Raw genomic sequence first — 22,712 nt, forward strand, 5'->3', positions numbered from 1 at the left:
CCTCTTCCAACACACCCGATTCAAACGACTGGCTCGTCAAGATGGAAGGCATTGGGACCAGCTGCTCCCCTGCATTCTGGTTTTTGCCCGTTTGAGTTGCTGTACTCCAACAAACCCAGGGGTCTCCTGGACATCGCTAAGGAGACGTGGGAGAAACAACCCATCAAACCCTGAGTAAACGTGGGAAAGATGGCGAAGTGCTCCCAGTTGTTAGGGAACATATGGAGAGAGGGCACAACGAGAGAGTTTAAACCAGGGGACAGAGTCTGATTGCAGACTCTCCCTTTGAGATCACTAAACGAGTTGGCCCATCAGTTTCAAAGTGAGACAACTGGGAAAGAGGAAATGGGAGCAACTTTATCTTATGAACCTTCCAGGAAAAAAAAATGGGATGAACGATAAGTGTTGTTCGGTTGTTTGCCTCCTGGAGAACTCGGCCTGATAAGAAGTCCGGTTCGGGCCAGACCTCATCCCCACGCCGACTGCAGGCGGAGGAGCTCCTGGATGGACCATGTGACACCAGGGACCCGGACGGGTGGCGCTTCACAAGGTGAGGATGACGAAGGGGGAAGTTTTGGTTTTTGGTCGCCTCTGCTTTAGTTGGGTTTAAACTTTATTTTGTGCCTGGCGGGTGATAAAACCCTCCACCTTATGTCCAAACAGTGTGTCTCCTTCCTGCACCTCAGCACCAGAGCTCTCCTGTCCCGCCCAAACCAGGCCTCTCAGGCTCTCACAGCACCGATCCTAACTCCTGCTGTCGTGGTTGTGAATATTCTGGAGTGTCCTGAACAGATTCTCTGTTGCTGCCGTGGACTGTGGACGTCCCCCGGTGGACTGCTCACCTGTCCAGGTGAACCTGTCTTCCCTCTGGGAGCTGGATGAACGCTCTGGGCTGGGGAAAGAGGCGACGGTTGGAAGCGATCTGGAGAACACGGAAAGTGTGTAACGGTTTTCTGCCCTGTTAAAGAGCGCGTCAGAAGCCGAGTAATGAAGCTGCTCATTAAAGCCGAGCAGGAGCCGGGTGACCGCTGCACACATCCCGGGGAGGTAAACACGCCGAGCACTGTCATTACAGAGGAATGCGAGGCAGCTCCAGCTCCGCGCCGCCTGGGGACGTCCTCATTTACACCCAGGACGGCCCCGTGTTTACCCGCCATGCTGGTGCCCTCCAAATTACAGCAGCGCTTCTGACGGGGTCAGCTGCTTCCAGCCAAAGCTCTGCTCTGCTGACTGCTGGGTATTATTTAACTCCACCTTTGGTATAATTACACCTGAACGTCTCTTCACTCACTTTTTCACTGCAGTGTTTTTTTCTTTCATTTCAACAGAAAAGGACAAGAATAAACTCCAGCTGCTGATAATCAACAGGCCCCTGGAGGTGGTCTCTCTGGGGTCCTCCTCTGGTCCTCTCAGTCCTGTGCTTCAATCATCGAACTCTCACCACGGATTCATACAAATGTTAGCAATTTATTATACGTAACTTACAAAAAGTGAGAATAATACACAGTTTGTCATGTTAAATGCACAGGATACAGACTACACTCGATTAAAACGCGTTTGTGTTTCAATATGTTTGAGTTCAGTAATCAAAAACACTTAAAGTAACTAAAACAAGAGAAACAGACTGAGAGAAGGGTGGATGCTGCCACGCATCAGTGTCCTGCACTGAAAACACACACACACACACTTCATGGTTCATGCTGACACACTTCACAGGCGCTCCAGGGAGATGAGCTGGTGTTTGTGTGGTTTGTTGACTTGCTGTTATATCAAGTGTGATATGATTTAAATAAGATGCTGAGTGAAACGGCTCTGGCGTCAGAAGCAGGTTTAACTGTGTAGAAAGACTCTTTCTGAAGTAGCGTTGGTTGGTTCAACATTTTGGAGTGAAAAAATAAGTTATGCCTGACATAGCTGTAGAAAAAAAAATCTAAATACTCAAGTAAAATCTGAATATTCCTGATAGAGAAACACAACGCAGAGCAGAGGCTGAGCAGGAGCTGCTGCCAGCAGCCCTGCAGCAGCGGCAGTCCCTGAAAGGCTCAGCAGGGGACGGGATGGGACGGGACGGGGCGGGACAGGACGGGACGGGAGGAGACGAGATGGGACGGGATGGGACGGGACGGGACGGGAGGAGACGGGACAGAAGATGACAGAACATTAAGGAACATGATGGAACATAAAAGATGACAGGACATGAAAAAATATGACGGAACATGATGGAACGTGAGAGAACGTGACGGGACAGGACAGAAGATGACGGAACATGACAGGATAGAACATGACAAAGCATGACACATGAAGTGACCTGACAGAACCTCATAGAGCACCATGTTCTCGGTCTTGTCGCAGGTGATTCAGCACCAGCAGGAGTTAAAGCCTGCAGGGGGGACGCTCCACTCTAGATATCGCTGAGCAGCTAGCTACAGGAGGAACGTTCTCACTGGAACCTCATCTAAACAAACACAGGATCATCATCATCATCATCATCATCAGCAACGGTGATAGGCTCAGATCTGACACCAAAGACTTCATGTTGAGTTTGGACCCCAGGTGGAACCCCCCGTGAGGAACCCCAGGAGGAAAACACAATGGCAGAGTGCTGAAGATACAGGATGAAGATGCACAAACATGCAGGTTTCAGTTTGATGTCACAACTCAGCGAAGGCTCTAGAACGTCCTCAGAGGAGATAAAGGTAGAGAACAGATGGTGAGAGGAGTGAGGACGTCCACAGTGCTTCAGTCTGCGGACCGGGTCTCACTGCTGGGCTCAGAGACGGGAGGGGACAGCGGTTCGGTTCACGCCATCCAGCAGAGCCTCCCTCTCCACGTGTGCAAAATAAATAGGTCCAGAGCAGACGGATGGCGGAGCGTGGCGTGCTTTTCCTGAGAAGAAGGCTGGAGGGACGGAGCTCTGCGGGATCCGCTCACACGCTCCTGCAGCCGAAGAAGTCCACGCCCACGTGGCGAGGGTAGCCCTCCAGAGAGTTCCTGCCCACCGGGTCGAACTTCCAGTACTGCCGTCCTCGGATGAAGTGAGCGTAACCTGGAGGAGCAGAGGAGCCGGTCATTCATCCGTCCAGGTCTCCGTCACCTGAGCTAAAGGAGGCGCCGTAGAGTCGCTACAAAGATGTAGAGTCGCTACAGAGATGTAGAGTCGCTACAGTGATGTAGAGTCTCTATAGAGATGTAGAGTCACTATAGAGGAGATGTAGAGTCACTACAGAGATGTAGAGTCACTATAGAGATGTAGAGTCGCTACAGAGATGTAGAGTCACTATAGAGGAGATGTAGAGTCACTATAGAGATGTAGAGTCGCTACAGTGATGTAGAGTCTCTATAGAGATGTAGAGTCGCTACAGAGATGTAGAGTCACTACAGAGATGTAGAGTCGCTACAGAGATGTAGAGTCGCTACAGAGATGTAGAGTCACTATAGAGGAGATGTAGAGTCGCTACAGAGATGTAGAGTCACTATAGAGGAGATGTAGAGTCACACGAGGCCACAGAGCTCTGATATAATATTTCTCCTGATGCTGACGACACCAAATGTGTCCTTTTGTCTGGATATGAACTGTTTTGATGTCCTCTTCTGTTGTCCATACCAGGCCTTCACTGGATTTCAAGCATGTATTTTAAATGAACTGTTGTTCAGGAAACAGACTTCTGTCTTTAAATTAAAGATGGAGACATGGAGGAGCTGTCAGTTAAACTGCCGAGTCTGACAGTAGTTCAGAGATCAGGGATGACTTGCTTCGTCTTTTACCCACCATAGACGTCCCTGAAGGCGGCGTCCACGTCGTTGGGGATGCCGTTCCAGTCCTGCATGCTATGTGGGTAAACAGACTCCACCTTGTTCTCCCGGGGGCTGAACCTCCAGTAGCTCCCCGACGTGAAGAAGTAGGTGTTGTAGCTGGAGTCGTGGCCCCAGCGCATGGCGGCCTGGATCCCAGACACGGACAGACCCAGTCCCCTGATGGACTCCGGGCCCCGGATCCGCATCTCCGCGTCAAACACCCAGTAGTCCTCTCCTGCACATCAGCACAGCGGAGGCGGGGCTCAGAGTCTGAGACGATGGCTTCTATGGCTTATGAAGTCTCAGAAGGGGATTCGGTTAAGCAAGCGGCAGACTTCTTAAAGACTCACTGAAATTCTGCACTAAATATGACTCATGTCAGAAAACTTGGGGGAACTTTGTGCAGATTGCGTCGCTGCCCACCTTGAAAGAACCAAATGTTTCCAGACTTGTCTTCAAAGGCGGCCTCGATGTTGTCGGGAATCCCCTTCCAGTGGCGGGACGCCAGCGCCGGGTAGCCGCTCTCCAGCCGGCCGTCCCGGATCCTCCAGACAAAACCCGACTTGAAGAAGAAGAGCTCCCCTCGGATCATCGACACGGCGTCAAAATCCGTCTGGCAGGCGTCCGGCTGCAACACAACATCACACACACTTCAGAGGAACGTGCTGGTTTTGGTCCGGACCGGATCCAGATCATCCAACCTTCACTTCTTTAGAACACATCGAATGATTCCGTAACTCTGAGCCGGATCTTTATTCCTCCTTCAGGTTGTAACTCTCTGGGAGTCTTTGGCAAACTCAGGAGTAATTCAACACACTGAGCTGAAGGTAAAGGTCCTCCCTGAGACTCGCGAGACTCGGGGAGACTCGGCGAGGCCCTCGGCGAGTCACTCACGCTGGTGACGATCTCGTTGGTCTCGGGGTTGACGGGGACCGGCGGAGGGTCTGGAGCTGAGGACTGGACCTGGGGCTGGGCGCCGTACAGGTACTGGATGCCCTGGATGTCATCCCGGCTCAGCCTCAGCGGGTAGGAGAAGGAGTAGTAGGCCGACATGATGGCTCCGGGCTCCCGGGAGTGCTGCAGGCCCAGGACGTGCCCGAACTCATGGGCGGCGACCTGGAGAAGATCTGTACCTGCGGGGGAAGGGGGGGGGGGGGGGGGGGGGGGACTGGATCAAAGCCCCTGCTGTGACCTGCAGACCAGGAGGGTTGAACCTGTTGACTGGTAGAGAGAGCTCTCGTCACCCTGACGGCTCTGGATCGATACGCTGCCTCCATCAAGCCTTTCTGGACAGTTCAGTGACTCCACCCTGCTCTCCGTTTAACCCAGAGCCGGTCTGATGAACTCCGGACAGCATGAGTTCATCTCAGTCCAAATGGATGCTGTGTTCAGCACCAGGCACCCGATGTGCACCTGTTCAGGTGACCCCCACTGTGACCCTGGTGGCCTTCAATATTTTGTCAGGGGTCATGTTGGGTGTTAGCCTCACATTCACCTTCAACCTTTAGCTAATTCATTCTCCTTACACATTGAGCTGACACACACACACCGGTTGGTGTGTGTGTGTGTGTGTGTGCAGGACTTACCCATGTGGTTTCCCAGGGTCCAGGACTCGTCGTAGTCAAAGTGGACGTCGCCCTGCCGGTGTGTTTTAGGGAAGAAGGCGTGAGCCAGGATCCCACCGGGCCCGTCGAACGGCAGGTTGTCTCCATGCCAGTACCTGCCGGTGGACAGGACCGCCACACACACACACACACACACACACACACACACACACGCTCAGTGCTGTGTGGCGTCTCATTCAGGTTCTGCTGAAGCCGTTGCGGACCTGGTGAAGTCGATGCGGATGTCCGCCTTGCCGCTGTGGATCTCGGTGAAGGTGAGCGGCGTGACGTCGCTCCAGATCTTCAGCGCCTCTCGGAAGACGCGCCGGACCTTCTCCTCTCCGATCTGCCAGGGGAAGCGTACGATCCTGCGGAGAGCGACGCCGAGCCGTCAGAGAGGCCCTTCGGACCGAACCCTGCCTTCCTAAAAGACGCAACAGCTGGAGGGCTGGAAAAATAACGAAACCGCACCAACCAGCACCCAAAACAATACAAAGTAAACTCTCATGCTATATAATAATAAACTATGTTTCATTTTCTAAAATTAATCAGCAAGAAAAGAGTGAATCAACAGCTTGATGATGTGGAAAAATTCCATACAACTCCATTAATCCTGCGTTAGGAGGCTAAATATCATACTTCCAAGGGACAGGAAAGACAGTTTTGATTTACCTGCATCATATCTCTTCACCAGAAATGTGCAGAAGCACAACAAAACACAGAAATAAGCCTAACCTGACCAGACGGAGGCGAAAATAACGGTATTTAATAATGTCCTGTGAAAAGAGACGGCAGGCGTGAAGCGGTACCTGTAGGTGAGGTCGGTCTTGTCCAGGCGTCCTCCGTGCAGGACGAAGCGTCTCTGGCGGGGCCGGCCGGGGTAGTGCAGCTGCCCCTGCTGGGGGGGGTCCGGGACCCCACAGCGGGGGCGGCTCCATGTGTTGGAGGAGTTCGCTGAGAAACCCGGCTCCTTGACTGCAGGGGGAGTGTGGGGAACCTTCCCTCGCTTCTTCAGGTTTGGGAACTTCTCAGAGACCTGGAACAGCGGCGGACTCCAGTTATCTCCTGAGCGTTCCATCGTGGGAGAAGAAAAATTCAGACATCAGACAAACAGAACATCAGTGGCGGCTGATCCATTGATCTGATGAGACGACCGGGAATTAGTGGGTGCAAACAGCGACTATCAGCTGGCCTCTCTCTCCGTTCTGTTAAAATGTGCTGAAACGTCTGGAATTTACAGTATTTTCTGAAAACAGAAGAACAACCCCGAGGGGAAACATGCAGTTTGATTCTTTTCTCTGTCAACCAGAGAATGCTGAGCTGGCCAGAACCCAGAACCCAGATCCAGACCGTGACCCTGATCTGGGTCTCATCTGGACAGACCATCGCTCCCACCGTCTCATTATCTCCATTAACGTCCTCATCCACAGGAAATGAGGCTGCTCATTTCCAGCCGGGCAAATTACAGAGGAGAGCCGTCCTGCACCTCCTCCTCCTCCTCTTCCTCCTCCTCCTCCTCATATCACTCCAGGACGTTCTCTCTCTCCCGTCTCCACTGATCAACCTGAGGGACAAACTGTTTGAAGATGGAGCCGATTCCGTCCTTCCCGTCTTCCAGTGAATCTTCTCTAATCGTCCGTCTCCATCAGCCTCCGCCTCCTGGAGACTCGGCGGCGGCTTCAGTCTAACCGGGTCTCCGGGGACTCGGGGGAAATCCAAACACGTTCCAGATTTCATTTTCCCTGACGGAGCCAGGTCTTCGTTCATCACAGTCCTGGTTTCAATCTGAATCCATGAATCTTCTTCAAGACGTTTGCTCTGCCGCCACCTGCTGCAGTGATGTCCATCCATCCTTCATCCATCTGTCTGTCCATCCATCCATCCATCCATTCATCATCCATCAGCCATGCTTCCTTCCAACATCCATCCATCCATCAATAATTAATTTATCCATCATCCATCCATCCAGCATCATCCATCCATCATCCAACAATCTATCCATCATCCATCCATCTATCCATCCATGCATCCATCCATCCACACATCCATACATTCATATACATTCATGCATCCATCAATCTGTCCAGCCATCCATCACCCATTCACCATCATCCATCCATCATCTATCCATCCATCTGCCCGTCTGTCTGCAGCCCAGTGAGAAATATTAGTAAATATTTAAATATGTAAATAAATAGAAGTTTAAAAACAAAGATTTAGATACATATTTCCAGTTTCGTTACAATGTCTGGAAAGTGCATGAGAACGGCTGAAAGGTTTTAATGTGTTTTATTTCATCGATTCTGTGAATGGAGCGTTATGTTTCAGTAGTTTTTCAGCAGAGAGGTGAGGCGTGTGTTCAGGTCCAGGCTGAACATTCAGGTGCGACTGAGGCTCTGATTGCTGCACCTGTTCAGTGTGAGTGTGTGTGTGTGTGTGTGTGTGTGTGTGTGTGTGTGTGTGTGTGTGTGTGTGTGTGTGTGTGTGTGTGTGTGTGTGTGTGTGAGGACAGAGCCGGGTGGAGCTGGGTGGAGGTGGTCTGAGACTGAGTGACTGTGTTACAGATGATCTGAGGTGACAGTTTGTTTCCCGGCTCGAGCTCAGAGCTGAGGAGTTCAGGACGGAACCAGCGGCTCTCTGGATCAGGGATTAGTGAACCTGTTGGTTCAGCCAGCGGCTGGTCGCTGTGACGGCAGCTCAGCTGTTCTTCACCTCATTTTGGTCAACTGAGAGAAAAGACACCGAACCAGAGACACCCAGGAGGCTCCGAGCCCCTCTGGAGACGCTGGACACCTGCAGGACCTCGCCGCTCCACCTGCATCCACTCCGTCAGCGCCACCTACCGCCTCCTGGATAAGTAGTCGTTTTGCACACAGCTCTCAGACTACCTGAATGGACTGTTTGAGGGAAGTTTTAGTTTCTTGTCTTCATGCTGAACTAAACAGGCCTGGAACAAACAAAAGTTAGGAAATTCATTGTTTACTGTAACACAGCCTGTGTGTTTGTGTCTTACTATTTACTGAGTGTTTCTCAAAGTGAAGGTTTGCATGAACAGTGATCAACAGTAACTGATAAATGTTTCCCCTGGAGTTCTGGTTTGTTGGTTTGAACAGACATTCAGTACATCTGAGTTCCTTAAAAACTGGTAGACGGGCGACACGTCCATCCCTCCACCTATCATCCATCCATCCATTCCTCCCTGCATCGGGCTGCAGTCCTGGTCGGACGCAGCTCAGTGTGAAGGATCACTGGACAGGCGGTCCATCAGAGGACAGCCCCTCACTATCTTGCACCACCTCTGCACCACTGTGCCGTCCCGTCCTGAAAATCCCACATATCAGCATAAACCCACAGGAAGTAGCGTGTTGAACTGACAGACTGCAGTGTCCGGAGTAACGGCACAGAAAGCCAGATTCAGTCTACCTAATGCCTCGTTCTCATTAGATGCATGAAGTAAAGCGGCGAGGCGGCCTGGCTGCGCCCTGCACGGCCCTGCACGGCTCCGCCGGGTCGCTGCTGCAGGTTATGAGGAACAAAACCCAGCAGGATTCATGGAATGTGCTCCAGACTGCAGAAACACAGTGACTGATGGGTCCGGATCGCAGAACAAACAGCAGACCCCCTCTAAAGGAGATTTCAGCTGCTTATTTTGCTGCACAAAGCAGTTATTCATGCTGGGCGGGGGAGGGGTGGGGGGAGGGGGGGGTTGATATTGTGAACGCTGTCTTTAAACGGGCTTGTTGGGAATAAAGTCCAGAAGGACGCCCAGACTGGATGGCCCGGCGGCCCGGCTCAGTCCTGCTGTAGGACTTCCTGCATGCAGAGCAGGGTGTGCTTTGACCTCCTCCGTACAGGAACCGCAGGAGACTCCCGGCTTTCAGCAGCTTCTGCTCACTTCTTGTGGTTTTTTTCAATTTTTCCCATTTAGGATTTTTTCCCTTTTTTTTTCCTAGAAACATTTTTTTAATCCAAGACATTTAGCAAAAATGACCAAAACAAAACTAAAACAAGAGAGGAGACGATAAAATCATCCGATCCTTGGATGAAACTTGTCCAGTTCAGACCGGCCTCTGGACTAGAATGAGAGTGATGCCTATTCTGAGACGATCTGCAAACCGACTTCCAGTATTTTCTCTGAACACAGCAGACAAAGCCAAAAGCCACAAGTGACTGAACTCCAACTCTACAGGTCTCTGGAAGGACCCGGCTGGTCTCAGAGGTCTCTGGAAGCCCCTCTCTGGTCTTGAGGGTCTCAGGAAGACTCTCTCTGGTCCTGGGGGTCTCTGGAATTCTCTCTTTTATCTCCGTCTCGGTTTCATGATCCGGTTTCACACCAGACGGTTTTCAGCTGATGGAGTCACCCACGGAAATCCAGAACGAGGACTTGACCGCCACACGCCGGCCCCCCCCTCCAGGGACAGGGGGTCCCCTGATGCCGTGGATCAGCGGGTCGTTAACCTCCGTCCAGACGGAGGCCCCGGTCTGCATCCCAGAGCTCCGGAGAGGCCGGTGTCGGCTTTCAGCCTCATAAACCCAAACTGCGCTAATTCGAAGTGCTGTGTGCGCCGGGGGGCCTCCGCTATTATTTTAAAGCGGGAGATGAAAAAAATGTGTGAAGGACCCCCCCCCACCTCCGCCCGGCTGCGTGTCGAATGCACCGGCTGACCTCCGTCACCCCACAGATGAAGACGGCGGATTTCTTACAGGCTGTTCCAGATCACAGCTCATTTGTTCAGTTCAAACAAAAGCTGTAGCTCCGCCCACAAACGCCCTCCTCTTCACACAAAAACTACTTCCTGGTTTTGAAACGTCCTTGTGTGTTCAGCATGTTGTGATCGGATGGAGCTCAAAAATGAGAAACCGTGGAGTTGGACGTTCCGCTGGAGAACAACATCAAAGGAATCTCACAAAAAACACAAATGTATGTGAAACTGACGCTTTCATTCAAGACGGTAAACCTGAACACGGCGAAAGAAAAGATACAGTGAGAGAAGATCTGCCAAAACTCTCAAGATGTAGGAATCAGAAAAGGTTCTGAATACATCCAGCCATCATCCATCCAGCTATCCAACCATGCAATCATCCAGCCATCATTCATCCATCATCCAACAATCCAACCATCCATCCAATCATAAATACATCCAGCCGTCCATCCATCTATCCAACCAGCTGTACAACGTAAAACCATCAATTCGTCCATCAATCCAACTATCCATTCGTTCAACCAACCAACCAACCAACCAACCAACCATCCATCCATTCATCCATCTGTCCAACCAACCATCCATCCTTCTATCCATGTATCCAACCATCCAATCATCCATGCATCCATCATCCATCCATCCACCCATGCATCCACCTGTCGTCACTGGTCAATAAATGGACCAATGCAGAGAGACACAGACGTTCTCACACTCTGGAGAACAGTCAAACTGGGGTGTTCTTGCAGTGAGGCGACAGTACTGACCACTACACCACCATGTCCAGAGAGAACCCCTGGAACTCATCTGAATCTGCCGAGCGGTGTCCCAACACGAGCGAGTCCGAGGAAACGTTCTACGTTCCAGATCAATCCGTCTCTGATGGTTTTATTTAACAAATCACGTACAGAATCTTTAATTCTCTGCTGGTTTAGAAGCCTCAGAGTCAGGTCAACGCCTGTGCTGAACAGGGTGGTGGGGCTGTAGGAGTTCAGCAGAGCACACTGACAGACCTCTGCTGGCGCACATGAAAGAGGCCGCCGCCGTCCGTCCTGACAGCTCCCATCCCCGACACGCCCACTCCACATTTCTGCCCTCTGGCCTTCAGCTCAGACTTCCTCAGACGAAGGGCAACAGGTACAAGCACTCCCTGGTCCCTGAAGCCATTTCCCTTCTGAATTGAACCGAACTCCAGCTGTGGCGAAGCTTCTAATGTGCACTGACGGCACTTTAATAGTCCGGATTTTACTGGAGCTGGCATATTTTACTTTATTTTATCATTCCGTGAGCCACTAACAATGAAGATGTTTCCACACACTCCACTGCTACGGGGCTGTTCATGAGCTTCAGAGCTCCTCCACGGGATTCTGTCTCCGTTGGACAAGAAACAAGTTGCTTCTCAGCTCATATGTCCAACGATGAGAAGAAGCTTCAGTCTGCACAGGAGTGTCGGTCTTCTGCATGAGTCTTAAACATTTCCTGTAAATGCAGAGAACCGACCGCTCGGCGCCGCTCGTCCGGCTCGTTCTGCTGAGAACGCAGAAAGTCTGGGACGATCCGGAGGATTCCTCCAGGCGGGCGGATGTTTGTGACGGAGCCGGCGGAGGAGATCCGCTACAAGTACGAACACATCAGCTTCAGCTTCGGCGAAGACGGCGGAGCCGGCGGTGACACCGCGGAGCTGACTACGGTATTCAGACAACAAGTCTGAGCACGGAGCGCCTGGAGAGTCTGAGGGCTAAATACACAACACCAACACACCAATACAACACCAGCACAACACCAGCACAACACCAGCACACAACACCAATACATCAACACAACACCAACACAACAACAGCATAACACCAACACCAGCACAACACCAATACACCAACGCAACACCAATACACCAATACATCCCTAACACAACACCAACGCAACACCAATACACCAACACAACACCAACACAACAATAGCATAACACCAACACCAGCACAACACCAATACATCAACACAACACCAACACAACACCAGCATAACACCAATACACCAACGCAACACCAATACACCAATACATCCCTAACACAACACCAACGCAACACCAATACACCAACACAACACCAACACAACACCAGCATAACACCAACACCAGCACAACACCAATACACCAACGCAACACCAATACACCAATACATCCCTAACACCAATACATCAAAAAACACCAACAAACACCAACAAAACACAACCACAACACCAATACACCAACACAACACCAACACAACAACAGCATAACACCAACACCAGCACAACACCAATACACCAACGCAACACCAATACACCAATACATCCCTAACACAACACCAACGCAACACCAATACACCAACACAACACCAACACAACACCAATACAACTTCAATACAACAACACATCCCTAACACAACACCAATAAATCAAAAAACACCAACAAACACCAACAAAACACAACCACAACACCAATACACCAACACAACACCAATACAGCACCAATACACCAAAACTGCCCCCCACAACACGAATACACCAACACTAATACACTAACACAACGCAACTACTGCCCCCCACAACACCTACACCACCAGAACACCACCGCTGCTGCCCCACTCCCCACAACACCACCACAAAATCTACAACACCATTACTCCGCCCTGCACCACCACCACTGTCCGGTCAGTCAGAAACATCTGACATTAAAGCTTTAGGATCATTAAAACCAAGACCTGAAACCAAACCGTCCAAAGACGAGTTGCTGGCTGGCTGGGGTGACGTCTCGTCCCCCACTGCCCTACAGGGGCTGAGGCGGTGTAGCTGAGGGGTGGAGGGACACACATTCAGGTGTTTTTAGTTTTCTTTTTCAGTAGGAAACAGTGTTGACGGAGAAGAGAAGCTGATGGTTCTGTTGACTGTATTAAATATGCTGCAATTATTCTGAAGGGACTTAGAGCAGCAGCATGATTAGCAGCATCATGTTTACTGTGGATTTCTGTAACCACCTGTTGCCGCATAACGATCTGTTGTCAGTTCTCTGTGGGTAAAAGGTAGTTTTGCACCTGTGAGGAAAAGTGAAGCTTCATCCAGTGAAGGCTGAAGCAGATGTCTGAACGTCCTGGAAGAGAAACCGCTCTCTGAATCTGATAGCAGCAAATCCGGCCGATAGGAAGCCATGAAGCGAGTGTTTACATGACCAGGCAGATTTGAAGGGTGTACTCTTATTGGAAAAAACCCGGGACAAAGGATTGCTTACAATCAGAGCGGATTTAAAGTGTCTGATAAGGGTGGGGTGGAGGTGGGTGGGGGTGGGGGTGGGGGGGGTGGCAACGGCTTCCATCAACAAATACCTCATTATCCTCCGTCTTACCGTCCTGATCCGCTTTATCGGAGGAAAATCAGAAACAGCCGGCGGAGGAAGGTGATACGAACCATCCGCTTCCATCTCTTATCTGTCAGCGCTCAGTCTTCCTGTAACAGTTACAGATCATCTGCGAGTGTGTGTGTGTGTGTGTGTGTGAGAGCGTTCTGCTGAGAGGTTGAACCCGGAGCCTCCGGCGGAGCCGCGGGGCCTTCTGGAGAGCGTTCTCCTGGAGCGCTGCGCTCCGGCTGAGGTTCCTCTGTAATTAGGCGCTGCTGCACAGCCGGGATGACGCGGCCGGCGCTTCGCTCGTGTGCCGACCTGTCAGCGCTTCCAATGAGCTGCTCGTCGTTGTTTTTAAGCTTGCGTTCAAAAGATGGCGCCCGTAATAAAGTGTTGGTCTGGGCCGTGAAGAAAACCACCAGGTCGCCTCCCTGCATCCATCGCTATGGACTTCACATTTCTTTATGTGTGTGTGTGTGTGTGTGTGTGTGTGTGTGTGTGTGTGTGTGCGAGCTCGGATGGTTCTGACCAGCTCTGACTCTCATTTTCCAGTGATGTTGGTCGATCTGCTCGAGCCTCACTCTTTACACGCTTCGCCACAACAAAGAGCCGCCAGGCCGACCGGGAACCCGACACCGCCGCCGCCGCCACGGCGTCAGAAGTGAGTCTGAGCGCAGCTGTCTTTCATAAAGCCGCGCTCTGAGCGCTCCTCGTAAATCTCTGGTGCGAGGACGGCGTGTAAGGCCAGTAAAAGTGCCGGGAAATTGAAACATGGCTGTGAGCCTGACACTCGAGCCGCCGCGGTCCAGCGCACAGCCGCCCCGTGCGCTGGAATAAACCTCCACGCTCTCTGGCTCGCCGCTTCGGACGCCAGATGGAGGAGTGATTGTCCCGTCGCCCTCGCTGTCGGTTCCCACCTGCGCTCTCATTAGCCGCTCGCTCTCAATGGCCGCCATTGTTTTAGCGCTCGTGAGCTCTTCTGCTCCGGCGAACCCGTTAGCGGGACCCCGTCCTTCAGCCCATGGTCCGTCCGCGGGTCTCTGGGACGATCCGGGACGGGGCTTCGGGTACCGGAACCGTCCCGACCGCTTCCGGGTCCAAGAACCCTCAGGTCAGGGACCAGAGAGCAGCTCTTCCCGCCAATCACACTTCCCATCACCGAATCGATGGTCACGTGACGAGAGGGCGGCGAGCCGGGATCCTCCTCACCTTCCAAACCTCACACCAACACAGAAACCATGTGGCGCTTCGCCTCGAGCAGCTGCGACCCAGATCTGCAGGACGCACCGCCGCTCTCACCGGCCTCAGCCAATCACAGCGCGGGAAGACATCAACACAGTAAACACTCAGCCTTTATCGACGAAAACAGCCAAACACACACGGAGAGAAACACACACACACACACACACACACACACACACACACACACACACACACACACACACACACACACACACAGCCTGTCCAGGCCTGTGCGATCGTTCACTCTCCTGTCAACAACAGTCGGACCGCTGGATGGAGAGCAGATTAGACTTTCCAGTGAAACGACCTGCAGACAAAACAACGCCGTCCCCACAGGCTCAGGTCCGATAAGAATCTGCAGGACGAGACGCGTCCTCAGTGACTCCAGACTGCAGAGACGGGACAGCGTCTCACTCCTCCGTCCTCAGTGACTCCAGACTGCAGAGACGGGACAGCGTCTCACTCCTCCGTCCTCAGTGACTCCAGACTGCAGAGACGGGACAGCGTCTCACTCCTCCGTCCTCAGTGACTCCAGACTGCAGAGACGGGACAGCGTCTCACTCCTTCGTCCCGACTCCTGCCTCAGCTGGAACAGAGACCCACTGGAATATCTGATTATTATTATTATTATCTGATCAAACGGTGAATTCTCCTCCCACACAGTTTCCCATCTCTAAATTGGACAGTTGCAAGTTCAATTCCCTGAACCTCAGACTGCGTCCCAGTGGACGGAGTGAGCGCCTTGCCTGGCAGCGACCTCGATTGGCCAGGAGAATGTGATGAACAGCGCAAAGCTGCTCGGGCGGAGGGAAAACCCAGAATATGTAAAATCCATTCATAGTGTTGCTACAACAGTGATGCTCATCCCACACATTTAATTTAATGAATTTAGAAAGGAATAGAGCTCTCCTTTGATACTGGATTTATTGACCGATTGCCATCAATCCATCTATCCATCCATCCATGCATCCATCCCATCCTGCTGTAATGAGTCGGAGAGGACAGCTACACCCTGAACAGGCCACCAGTTGTATCGTTATGACAAAGAATCAAAAACCCAGAAATCATGGCAGTTTTGCTTTCACCCTGCATGTGGACCAGTTTCAGTACCGGAGCCGGAGCAGGGCCCTGGTTCTGCTGGTCTTCTGTCGGCAGCTCGTGTGAGCAGAGCGGAGCTGCAGGAGTTCCTCAGAGGAATGTTGCTTCCTTCGTCTCTCGTGCGGAACTAAAGCTGCGCCGCCGTCTCCTTCTGTCACGTTCCAGTTGTTTGTTGTGGATGCGGAGCGCGGTTTATGGCCGCAGCTGTTCTAGAACCGCCGAGAGCAACAAGCTGCGCTCACAAGGCTTTCAAGACTTTTACATCTTATTGTCAGGAACTTGGGATGAAACTGTAAAACGCTCTTTTGCTGTTCCAGCATCCGGCATGCCGCCAGTGGGAATCGAACATCAGCACGAAGCTCTGCGTTCAGTTTCAATCAGCGTTCGCCGCAGCCTCTTTGGAATCATTTTGTTGGTAGACTGTAAAGATTAGAAGAGAACCTCATAAAAACGCAACAGCTTGGTGTCGTTGTTGGTTCTGGATTTCATCTGTGAGACCGATGGCGTGTCCTCGGCAGGAACCTTGGATCTGTGGGAAGACGTTCGTGTATGGACCAGTGACTGCAATCTGAAATCAAAGAACCTGTGGAACCCGAACCGGAGCACCAGGCACCTCAGCAGAGGAGAACCCGGAAGTGGTCCGGGTTGAGGACGGGTCTTTGGGTTCTACCCACAACTTTAGTCAGTGGAAACGCACGAAAACCCGACCCGGACCGAGAAGGACCGGCAAAACAGGCGCTGTGGAAACGAGGCTCTAGAGGACCCGTCCTGGTGAGACCACTTGGAGGACCCACGCCCGATAGGGGTCCCCTAAAAGCTGACCAGGACCCGGACCCGGACCCAGTCCAGGACCAGGTCTTCATCTGGCCCTTCACAGCAGCCTGTCACACATCGTCTTCATCTCCATCTAAGCCTGAACGAGGCCTTTCATTTCAAAGACCCTGCTGGATACAGGCGCAGGGAGAACATGAAAACTACAGTGTGTGTGCGTGTGCGCGTATGTGTGTGTGCGTGCGCGTGCGTTTGTGTAAATGAATAGGACAAACTGCATCAGACAATATTCATCTCTGCAAAGTTACACTGGAAAACTGTCCTGAAGTGTATTCTAGACTCTGTCCTACATGATGTCCACTCTGTCCCGGACCCCGTCCTGCAGCCTGTCCTGCAGCCTGTCCTGTCCCCCGTCCCGGACCGCGTCCCGGACCCCGTCCCGGATGGACTCACCGTGGCCGGCCTGGACCAGCCGCTCTGGACCGGGAGACTGAGCGCAGTTTGGAGACTTTGGAGCGTAAAGACGCAGCAGAGCAGAGAAGAAGTCCGCATGCTGTCAGTCCGGGTGCCGGTGCCGGTGCGGGTCCAGGTCCGGATGCGGGTCCAGGTCCGGGTCCGGGTCCAGGTGCAGCAGCAGCAGCAGCAGCAGCAGAGTCACTGCTTCTCCTTAAATCCTCTGATTCTTTGTTCCGCTGCTTCTTTCTGCTCAAACTGTTTTACAGCCGCGGGCTGATAATACCAGCCGGCCCATGTGACTCTTAACCCCTTCAGCCCCGGCCCGGTACACTCGCACGCACCCGCACGCACCCGCACGCGCAGCCCGGCCCGGCCCGGCCCTGCCCGGTCCGCAGCAGGGGCGGAACAGCAGGGGGCCGCGGGGGGGCCGCCGACCTCCACCTTGGTTTAGTGAATTCTTGTCATAAGAGAGAGCTGACACACACACACACACACACACGCACACACACACACACCTGCAGCCTGATCGTCTCCACAAGCCCCCGAACACCATCACAACACCGAAATGACAAGAAAAGATGTTTTTATATGTTGTAGAGCAGGTTAATTTGATTCCCTGTCTGTTGAAGTGTCCTTGAGCAAGACACTGAACCCCAAACTGCTCCCGGCGCCTCGCGATGTGTGAACGTGACGGACAGCGTCTGAAGAGCGCCGCCGGGAGACGAAGCGTCTCGTCTCAGAATCACAGTAAAACCCGGCTCAGTGTCTCTGAATCCATCTGGATTCGCACCGACAACCACTTTGCTGCGTTCAGGAGGAATTATGAGATGAAGAGCGGCCGTGATCCCCTCCTGAGCCTGTGTTCATGGACGCTAGCCGCTTCGTTTGTTGTGCTCGTGATTTTCTGGCTGAGGCGAGAAGCAGCGGCGCTCAGGCGGTAAACCGTCCCTCGTTTGTGGACGTCTCGCCGGCACCGGGACTTTCTCCAGGTTCTGCAGGATGAAAGCCACGAGCGAGTCTCCCAAAGCCTCAGATCCTTTCCCAGCCTCCCTCATAAGCTGCTGGAGTACTCCTTTAATCACCGCCGCTAGCGGCGGCGAGGCGTTCGGCGGTACTTTCATGTTTGGCGAGCGTCGGGTCTGAAGGAGGAGAGGGAAAGTCACACCTCTGATTCCTGCACCGCAGACTGAGATTAATGGGACGGCCTGCAGATGTGAGGCCGGCTATTCACAGCAAACGCCACAAAACGCCGTCGAAAACACTTCAAACGCCACAAAACGGCGTCGGACGCCACGTTCCGGAGGAAGCACACCTCGGTGGGGTTTGGTTTTCGGGTTTTTCTGGATCTCTGGCTGAAGACGAGGATCTTCCTCACGCTACTTTACTCCGTCACACTCTGGAGTCTCAGGATCGATGCCGTCCTGCGACTGAAGACGATCGAGTCGTTTCAACGAGTCGCTCTGAAAAGACGAACCGTTCTCCGCTGAGCTGCGTTTCATTTTCATTCCCCGCGTCTGATCTGATGTTTTGGTTTGGCTTTAGTTTGATTCGCCGCTTTGATCCTCCCTGTTGTTACACTCAATTACACACACACACACACACACACACACACACACACACACACACACACGTGTTTGGTCCACATATTATTGTGATCTCTGACCTTCAGCTGACCTTTGACCTGGATCTCCAGCCTGATTCTCTCATTGTCTCTCAGATGATGTCTCTCATTCTACTGAATGTGTAGTGAAGATGGATCTGCACTGAGATGATTCCAGACCTCCACCCCTCCTCCACCCCTCCCTCCACCCCTCCTCCACCCCTCCCTCCACCCCTCCCTCCACCCCTCCTCTACCCAGCCCTCCACCCCTCCTCCACCCATTCCTCCACCCCTCCCTCCACCCCTCCCTCCACCCCTCCTCTACCCAGCCCTCCACCCCTCCCTCCACCCCTCCCTCCACCCCTCCTCCACCCCTCCGTCTTTTGTCCCGGTGAAATCAGGAAATCTTCCTCCTGATCAGCTGTTGTGCTTCTCAAAGCGGCGTCTGACGAGCGGCTCCGTTATCGTGATGGAGCGCCGCGCTCTCCGTCACGAAGAAATGCCAGAACAGAAAGGAGGCCATGAAAGGACGCTCCGCTGGCGGCGGCGGCTCGCCGTGCGTCCATCTCCCTCCATCCACCACCTGCCGCTCGCCGATACCATCTGCAGCTGTTCCAAAACAAGCCTCCTGCTGCCGCTGGAGCTCGGCTCGGTGTGTGAACGGCACCGGAGCGGCGTTAAAACGTCGTGACGGCGGCGGCAGAGAGGGGGCGCGGCGGTCCGTCTGGTGTTTCCTGAAGACTCCGACCTGGCTTCCCTCTCTGTCCAGCCGGGGATTCAGGGTGGTCTGGAGGTTAAATAAATTGTCTGGTCATTTAAAGAAAAGGTCAGGAGTTCGATCCCGGACGCTGGCGACGCGTCCATCAAGCACCACATGTTCCTGAGCCCAACACTGAGGCATTGTGGGCCGGCTGGGAGCAAACCCCACTTCCAGACGGAACAGTGGTTTTGTTTTGACGGCAAGACGCTGCTGTGGAGCTGAGAGGCGACGCCAGAGCCTCCGTTACCAGACTGAGCCACAAGACCCACCTGAGCCCCGCTTCTCTCTGTCCCCCGCCCCCCGTCCTCCGTCCCCCGTCCCCCATCCCCCGTCCTCCTGTCAGTCTAGTCTTCACGGAGGACTGATCAGTCCTGCCTGTCTGGAGTCGCCACTGAGGATCAGAGTAAATCTGATTTTCAGGAGGTCCCACACGGCTGGCCCACTTCTCAAAACACGGCCCACATGTGTGGATTTAATGTGAAGCAGACCGCATGAGCACTGGGCCTGGAGGGGGTCGCCCCCCCGCTCTGCCCCTGTGCCGTGACCCCGGCCGCCCCGCAGCCCGACTCGCCACGGCAGAGCCGACGGGTCGGAGGCGGAGAATTCCTCCTCCTGCCGGCTTCTTCTGTTTCCTGCAGAGCTGCTCAAGATGCTCAGATGTTTATTAAACAGCCGTTAAACGCCGACTGTGCTGCGTCTTCCTGTAACTGGAGGAAACCAGGAAAGCAACGAAGCAACCAATCAAACAGCTAAACCCTTTCTCTCCACGCCATCCTCCCGTCTCCTGAGTGATGGAGGAAACTACGTTTTCATGATATCTGTCTGTTTTGCTTTCTCTGCAGCTGCATATACATGGACAGGAAAGAAATGAGTTTCTGAAGCTTCCTTCCTGTTTTGCTTATTGCTCATTTTTGGTTGATTTATTCCTAGTGGATGACTATTTCTGTGTGATTCTATTTTCCATTTGTTGTATTTTTATGTTGGTTTGCTATATATTGCCCATTCAGGATATTTTCTAATAAACATTTCATGTTTCAGGTTATGTTGTTTTGTTTATTGTCCATTCAAGATGCATCAATCTCTATACTCATCTTCAGTGGTCTGTTGAGCTAGATATGATACATTCTGTTTAAATCTGGTCTCATTTCCTTCCTGATGATACTCTTTTTATTTTTTCATTCAATTTTTGTGTGCTCTATATTGTCTTTATCCTCTTTTTTAAATCATTGCTGTGGATTTAATGTGAAAAACGTGCAGTGACTCTGGACCAGAAGCAGCTGTTGAAGAGTTTGTCCACAAGAGGGAGCTGTGGAGACGTGATCAGATCCAGGTCAGTGAAACGTGAAGCCTGGGACTCTGTCGTTTCTAAATGCTTAATATGATCTTTCTGATGACTTGAAAGGATGAATGTTCTCTGTTTTCCTGCCATTGTTAGTTTTCTTGAGCAGAGCTGGTTCTTGAGTCGAACGCTGACCTTCAGGTGCTTCATGAAGCTTTTTAGTCTCTCAGCAGGAAAACAGTTCAACGCATTGCTGCAGTTTTCCTTCATGTCGTCGATCTCTTCACAGCTCGTAAATGTTTTCGTCGGACCTTTGATTGCTTGAAAACCACTTTTCCCACAGATTGCTTCAATTTCAGAGATATTTTTAGGATTCGTGTCCAACTTCAGACAGATGCTCCCGTCTGGTGAGGAGCCCAATGGTTTCAGTTCCTCTGCTCTAAACCTCATTTGAGGTGTTCAGGTTCAAAACCATCAGGAAATGAAACATTGTCAAATGAATAAACTGCTTCAAATCCTCCATCCCCAGTCTGCACAGCTCCATCCATCCATCCATCCATCCATCTCCACCTGAACAGGTGAGCATCCATCAATGGAAACACAGAGAGATCAGGTACTTAAGTTGTCAGTACTTGTGAGACCAAGTACTGATCCAGTTCAAAGTACGCGAGTGTGTACTTGTGGACTCTGAGGCTGCAGACTCAGGTGAAGCAGCGTATCCTAGCGACCGTCTGGTAAACGTTCAAAAGATGCTGTGAAAACAGTCATTTTAAAGATGAAAAAACACAAAGCAGGAGGTGGGAAAGCGATGGCGGGCCGCGGCGTTTCAGGAGCAGACGACGCCTCGCTGAGTCTGATCCGGATCAGGCTCCTGGAGGACCAGCTGAGAAGGTGAGCCTGAACTCCGCCCGTCTGAATCCTCCAGCTTTCCACCAACCGACCGTTCATACGGCCTGTGTCATGCTGGGTCCTTATTTGTCCCTTATTGTACAACAATTTCCTGGGTGGAAGTAACTAATTTCAAGTACACACGTTAAAATAATCAAGAAGGTGTTTTTGGCTACTTATACTTAATGAACATTTTTGTTATCCTAGTGTGTAATTTTACACCATGAATACTGTTAGCTTAGCTACCACCTCAGCCCACTGTTAGCTTAGCTTCAGTCAGCTGTTAGCTTAGTATCATCTCAGTCCACTGTTAGCTTAGCTGTCAGCTTAGCTTCAGTCAGCTGTTAGCTTAACTTAGCTGTCAGCTTAGCTTCAGTCAGCTGTTAGTGTAATACAACATTTTGATTTCCGGGTGGATCACCTAAATAATTGGTGGGTCTGTTTGTCAATCATTCTGACGAGCTGCTTTCGTAAGGCGGTTCTCCGTGCTTGCGCCCAATCAGCTTCTCCCTTTTGCGCATGCGCATTCAGAGTGTTTATGTAGCCGGTGAGCTTCTGAGCTCGTACTTACTACTTAACCTGAAGGGGCAGCATTGCGCTAAATCAGCGTACAGCCTGCCGGAAATCATTAGAAGAAGAAGAAGAAGAGCTCGTGCTTACCGATGGCGAGTCTGACATAATGAAACTGTAGCTGTTTCGGAAAAAAAAGCTTTATTTATGAGCGAGGCGGATCGCAGAAACTGTATAGAGCCGTGCACGCCGGAGAAGAGGAGATCGCGCTCGTACACTTCCGCGTTTTCTGGGAGAAGCAGGAGAGCCGGGCGGATGGTCTGGCGCATGCGCGTTGTTCAAAAAGTGAGTAACAGACGTGGGGCTTCGTCTTTTCGAGAAAATGTTGTATTATACCTTTAACTTAGCTGTTAGCTTAGCTTCAGTCCGCTGTTAGCTTAGCTGTTAGCTATAACTAGCAAAAGAACCTCAGCAGACCAGAGAAGCGCGGTTGTCAAGCCTCTGCAGATCGAAAAGACGAGCAGCCATGATCAACGTGGCATCGCAGCATGCTAGTTTAGCCGCTACCAAAACAACTTGCGGTTGCCCCAGACAAGTAGAGTGGCTATCGGTGGCAGAGTTAGCGCCATCTATAGGTCT

General features: G+C 52.0%; 1 protein-coding gene across 1 annotated transcript; it reads right to left on the bottom strand.

Annotated features, from left to right (window-relative positions):
* Positions 1–1,453: 1,453 nt before the first annotated feature.
* On the bottom strand, positions 1,454–17,306 carry mmp11a (matrix metallopeptidase 11a). Its single transcript, XM_030103947.1, has 8 exons — positions 17,034–17,306; positions 6,209–6,435; positions 5,624–5,767; positions 5,382–5,515; positions 4,690–4,928; positions 4,219–4,423; positions 3,770–4,030; positions 1,454–3,046 (listed from the first exon to the last, which is right to left on the bottom strand). The coding sequence occupies exons 1-8, from the start codon at positions 17,130–17,132 to the stop codon at positions 2,928–2,930; spliced, it is 1,428 nt and encodes a 475-aa protein (XP_029959807.1). The 5' UTR covers positions 17,133–17,306; the 3' UTR covers positions 1,454–2,927.
* Between the last annotated feature and the right edge of the window lie 5,406 nt (positions 17,307–22,712).

This window comes from Salarias fasciatus, chromosome 12, assembly GCF_902148845.1.
Source record: "Salarias fasciatus chromosome 12, fSalaFa1.1, whole genome shotgun sequence".
NCBI lineage: Eukaryota > Metazoa > Chordata > Actinopteri > Blenniiformes > Blenniidae > Salarias > Salarias fasciatus.

Bases quoted from the DNA above. Each gene is read 5' to 3' on its own strand.
- mmp11a (XM_030103947.1), bottom strand. From the start codon at position 17,132: ATGCGGACTTCTTCTCTGCTCTGCTGCGTCTTTACGCTCCAAAGTCTC. The intron at 5,768-6,208 runs GTACCGCTTCAC...CGCTCTCCGCAG, and splicing joins AAGACCGACCTCACCTACAG to GATCGTACGCTTCCCCTGGC. The intron at 4,424-4,689 runs GTGAGTGACTCG...GTTGTGTTGCAG, and splicing joins CCAACGAGATCGTCACCAGC to CCGGACGCCTGCCAGACGGA.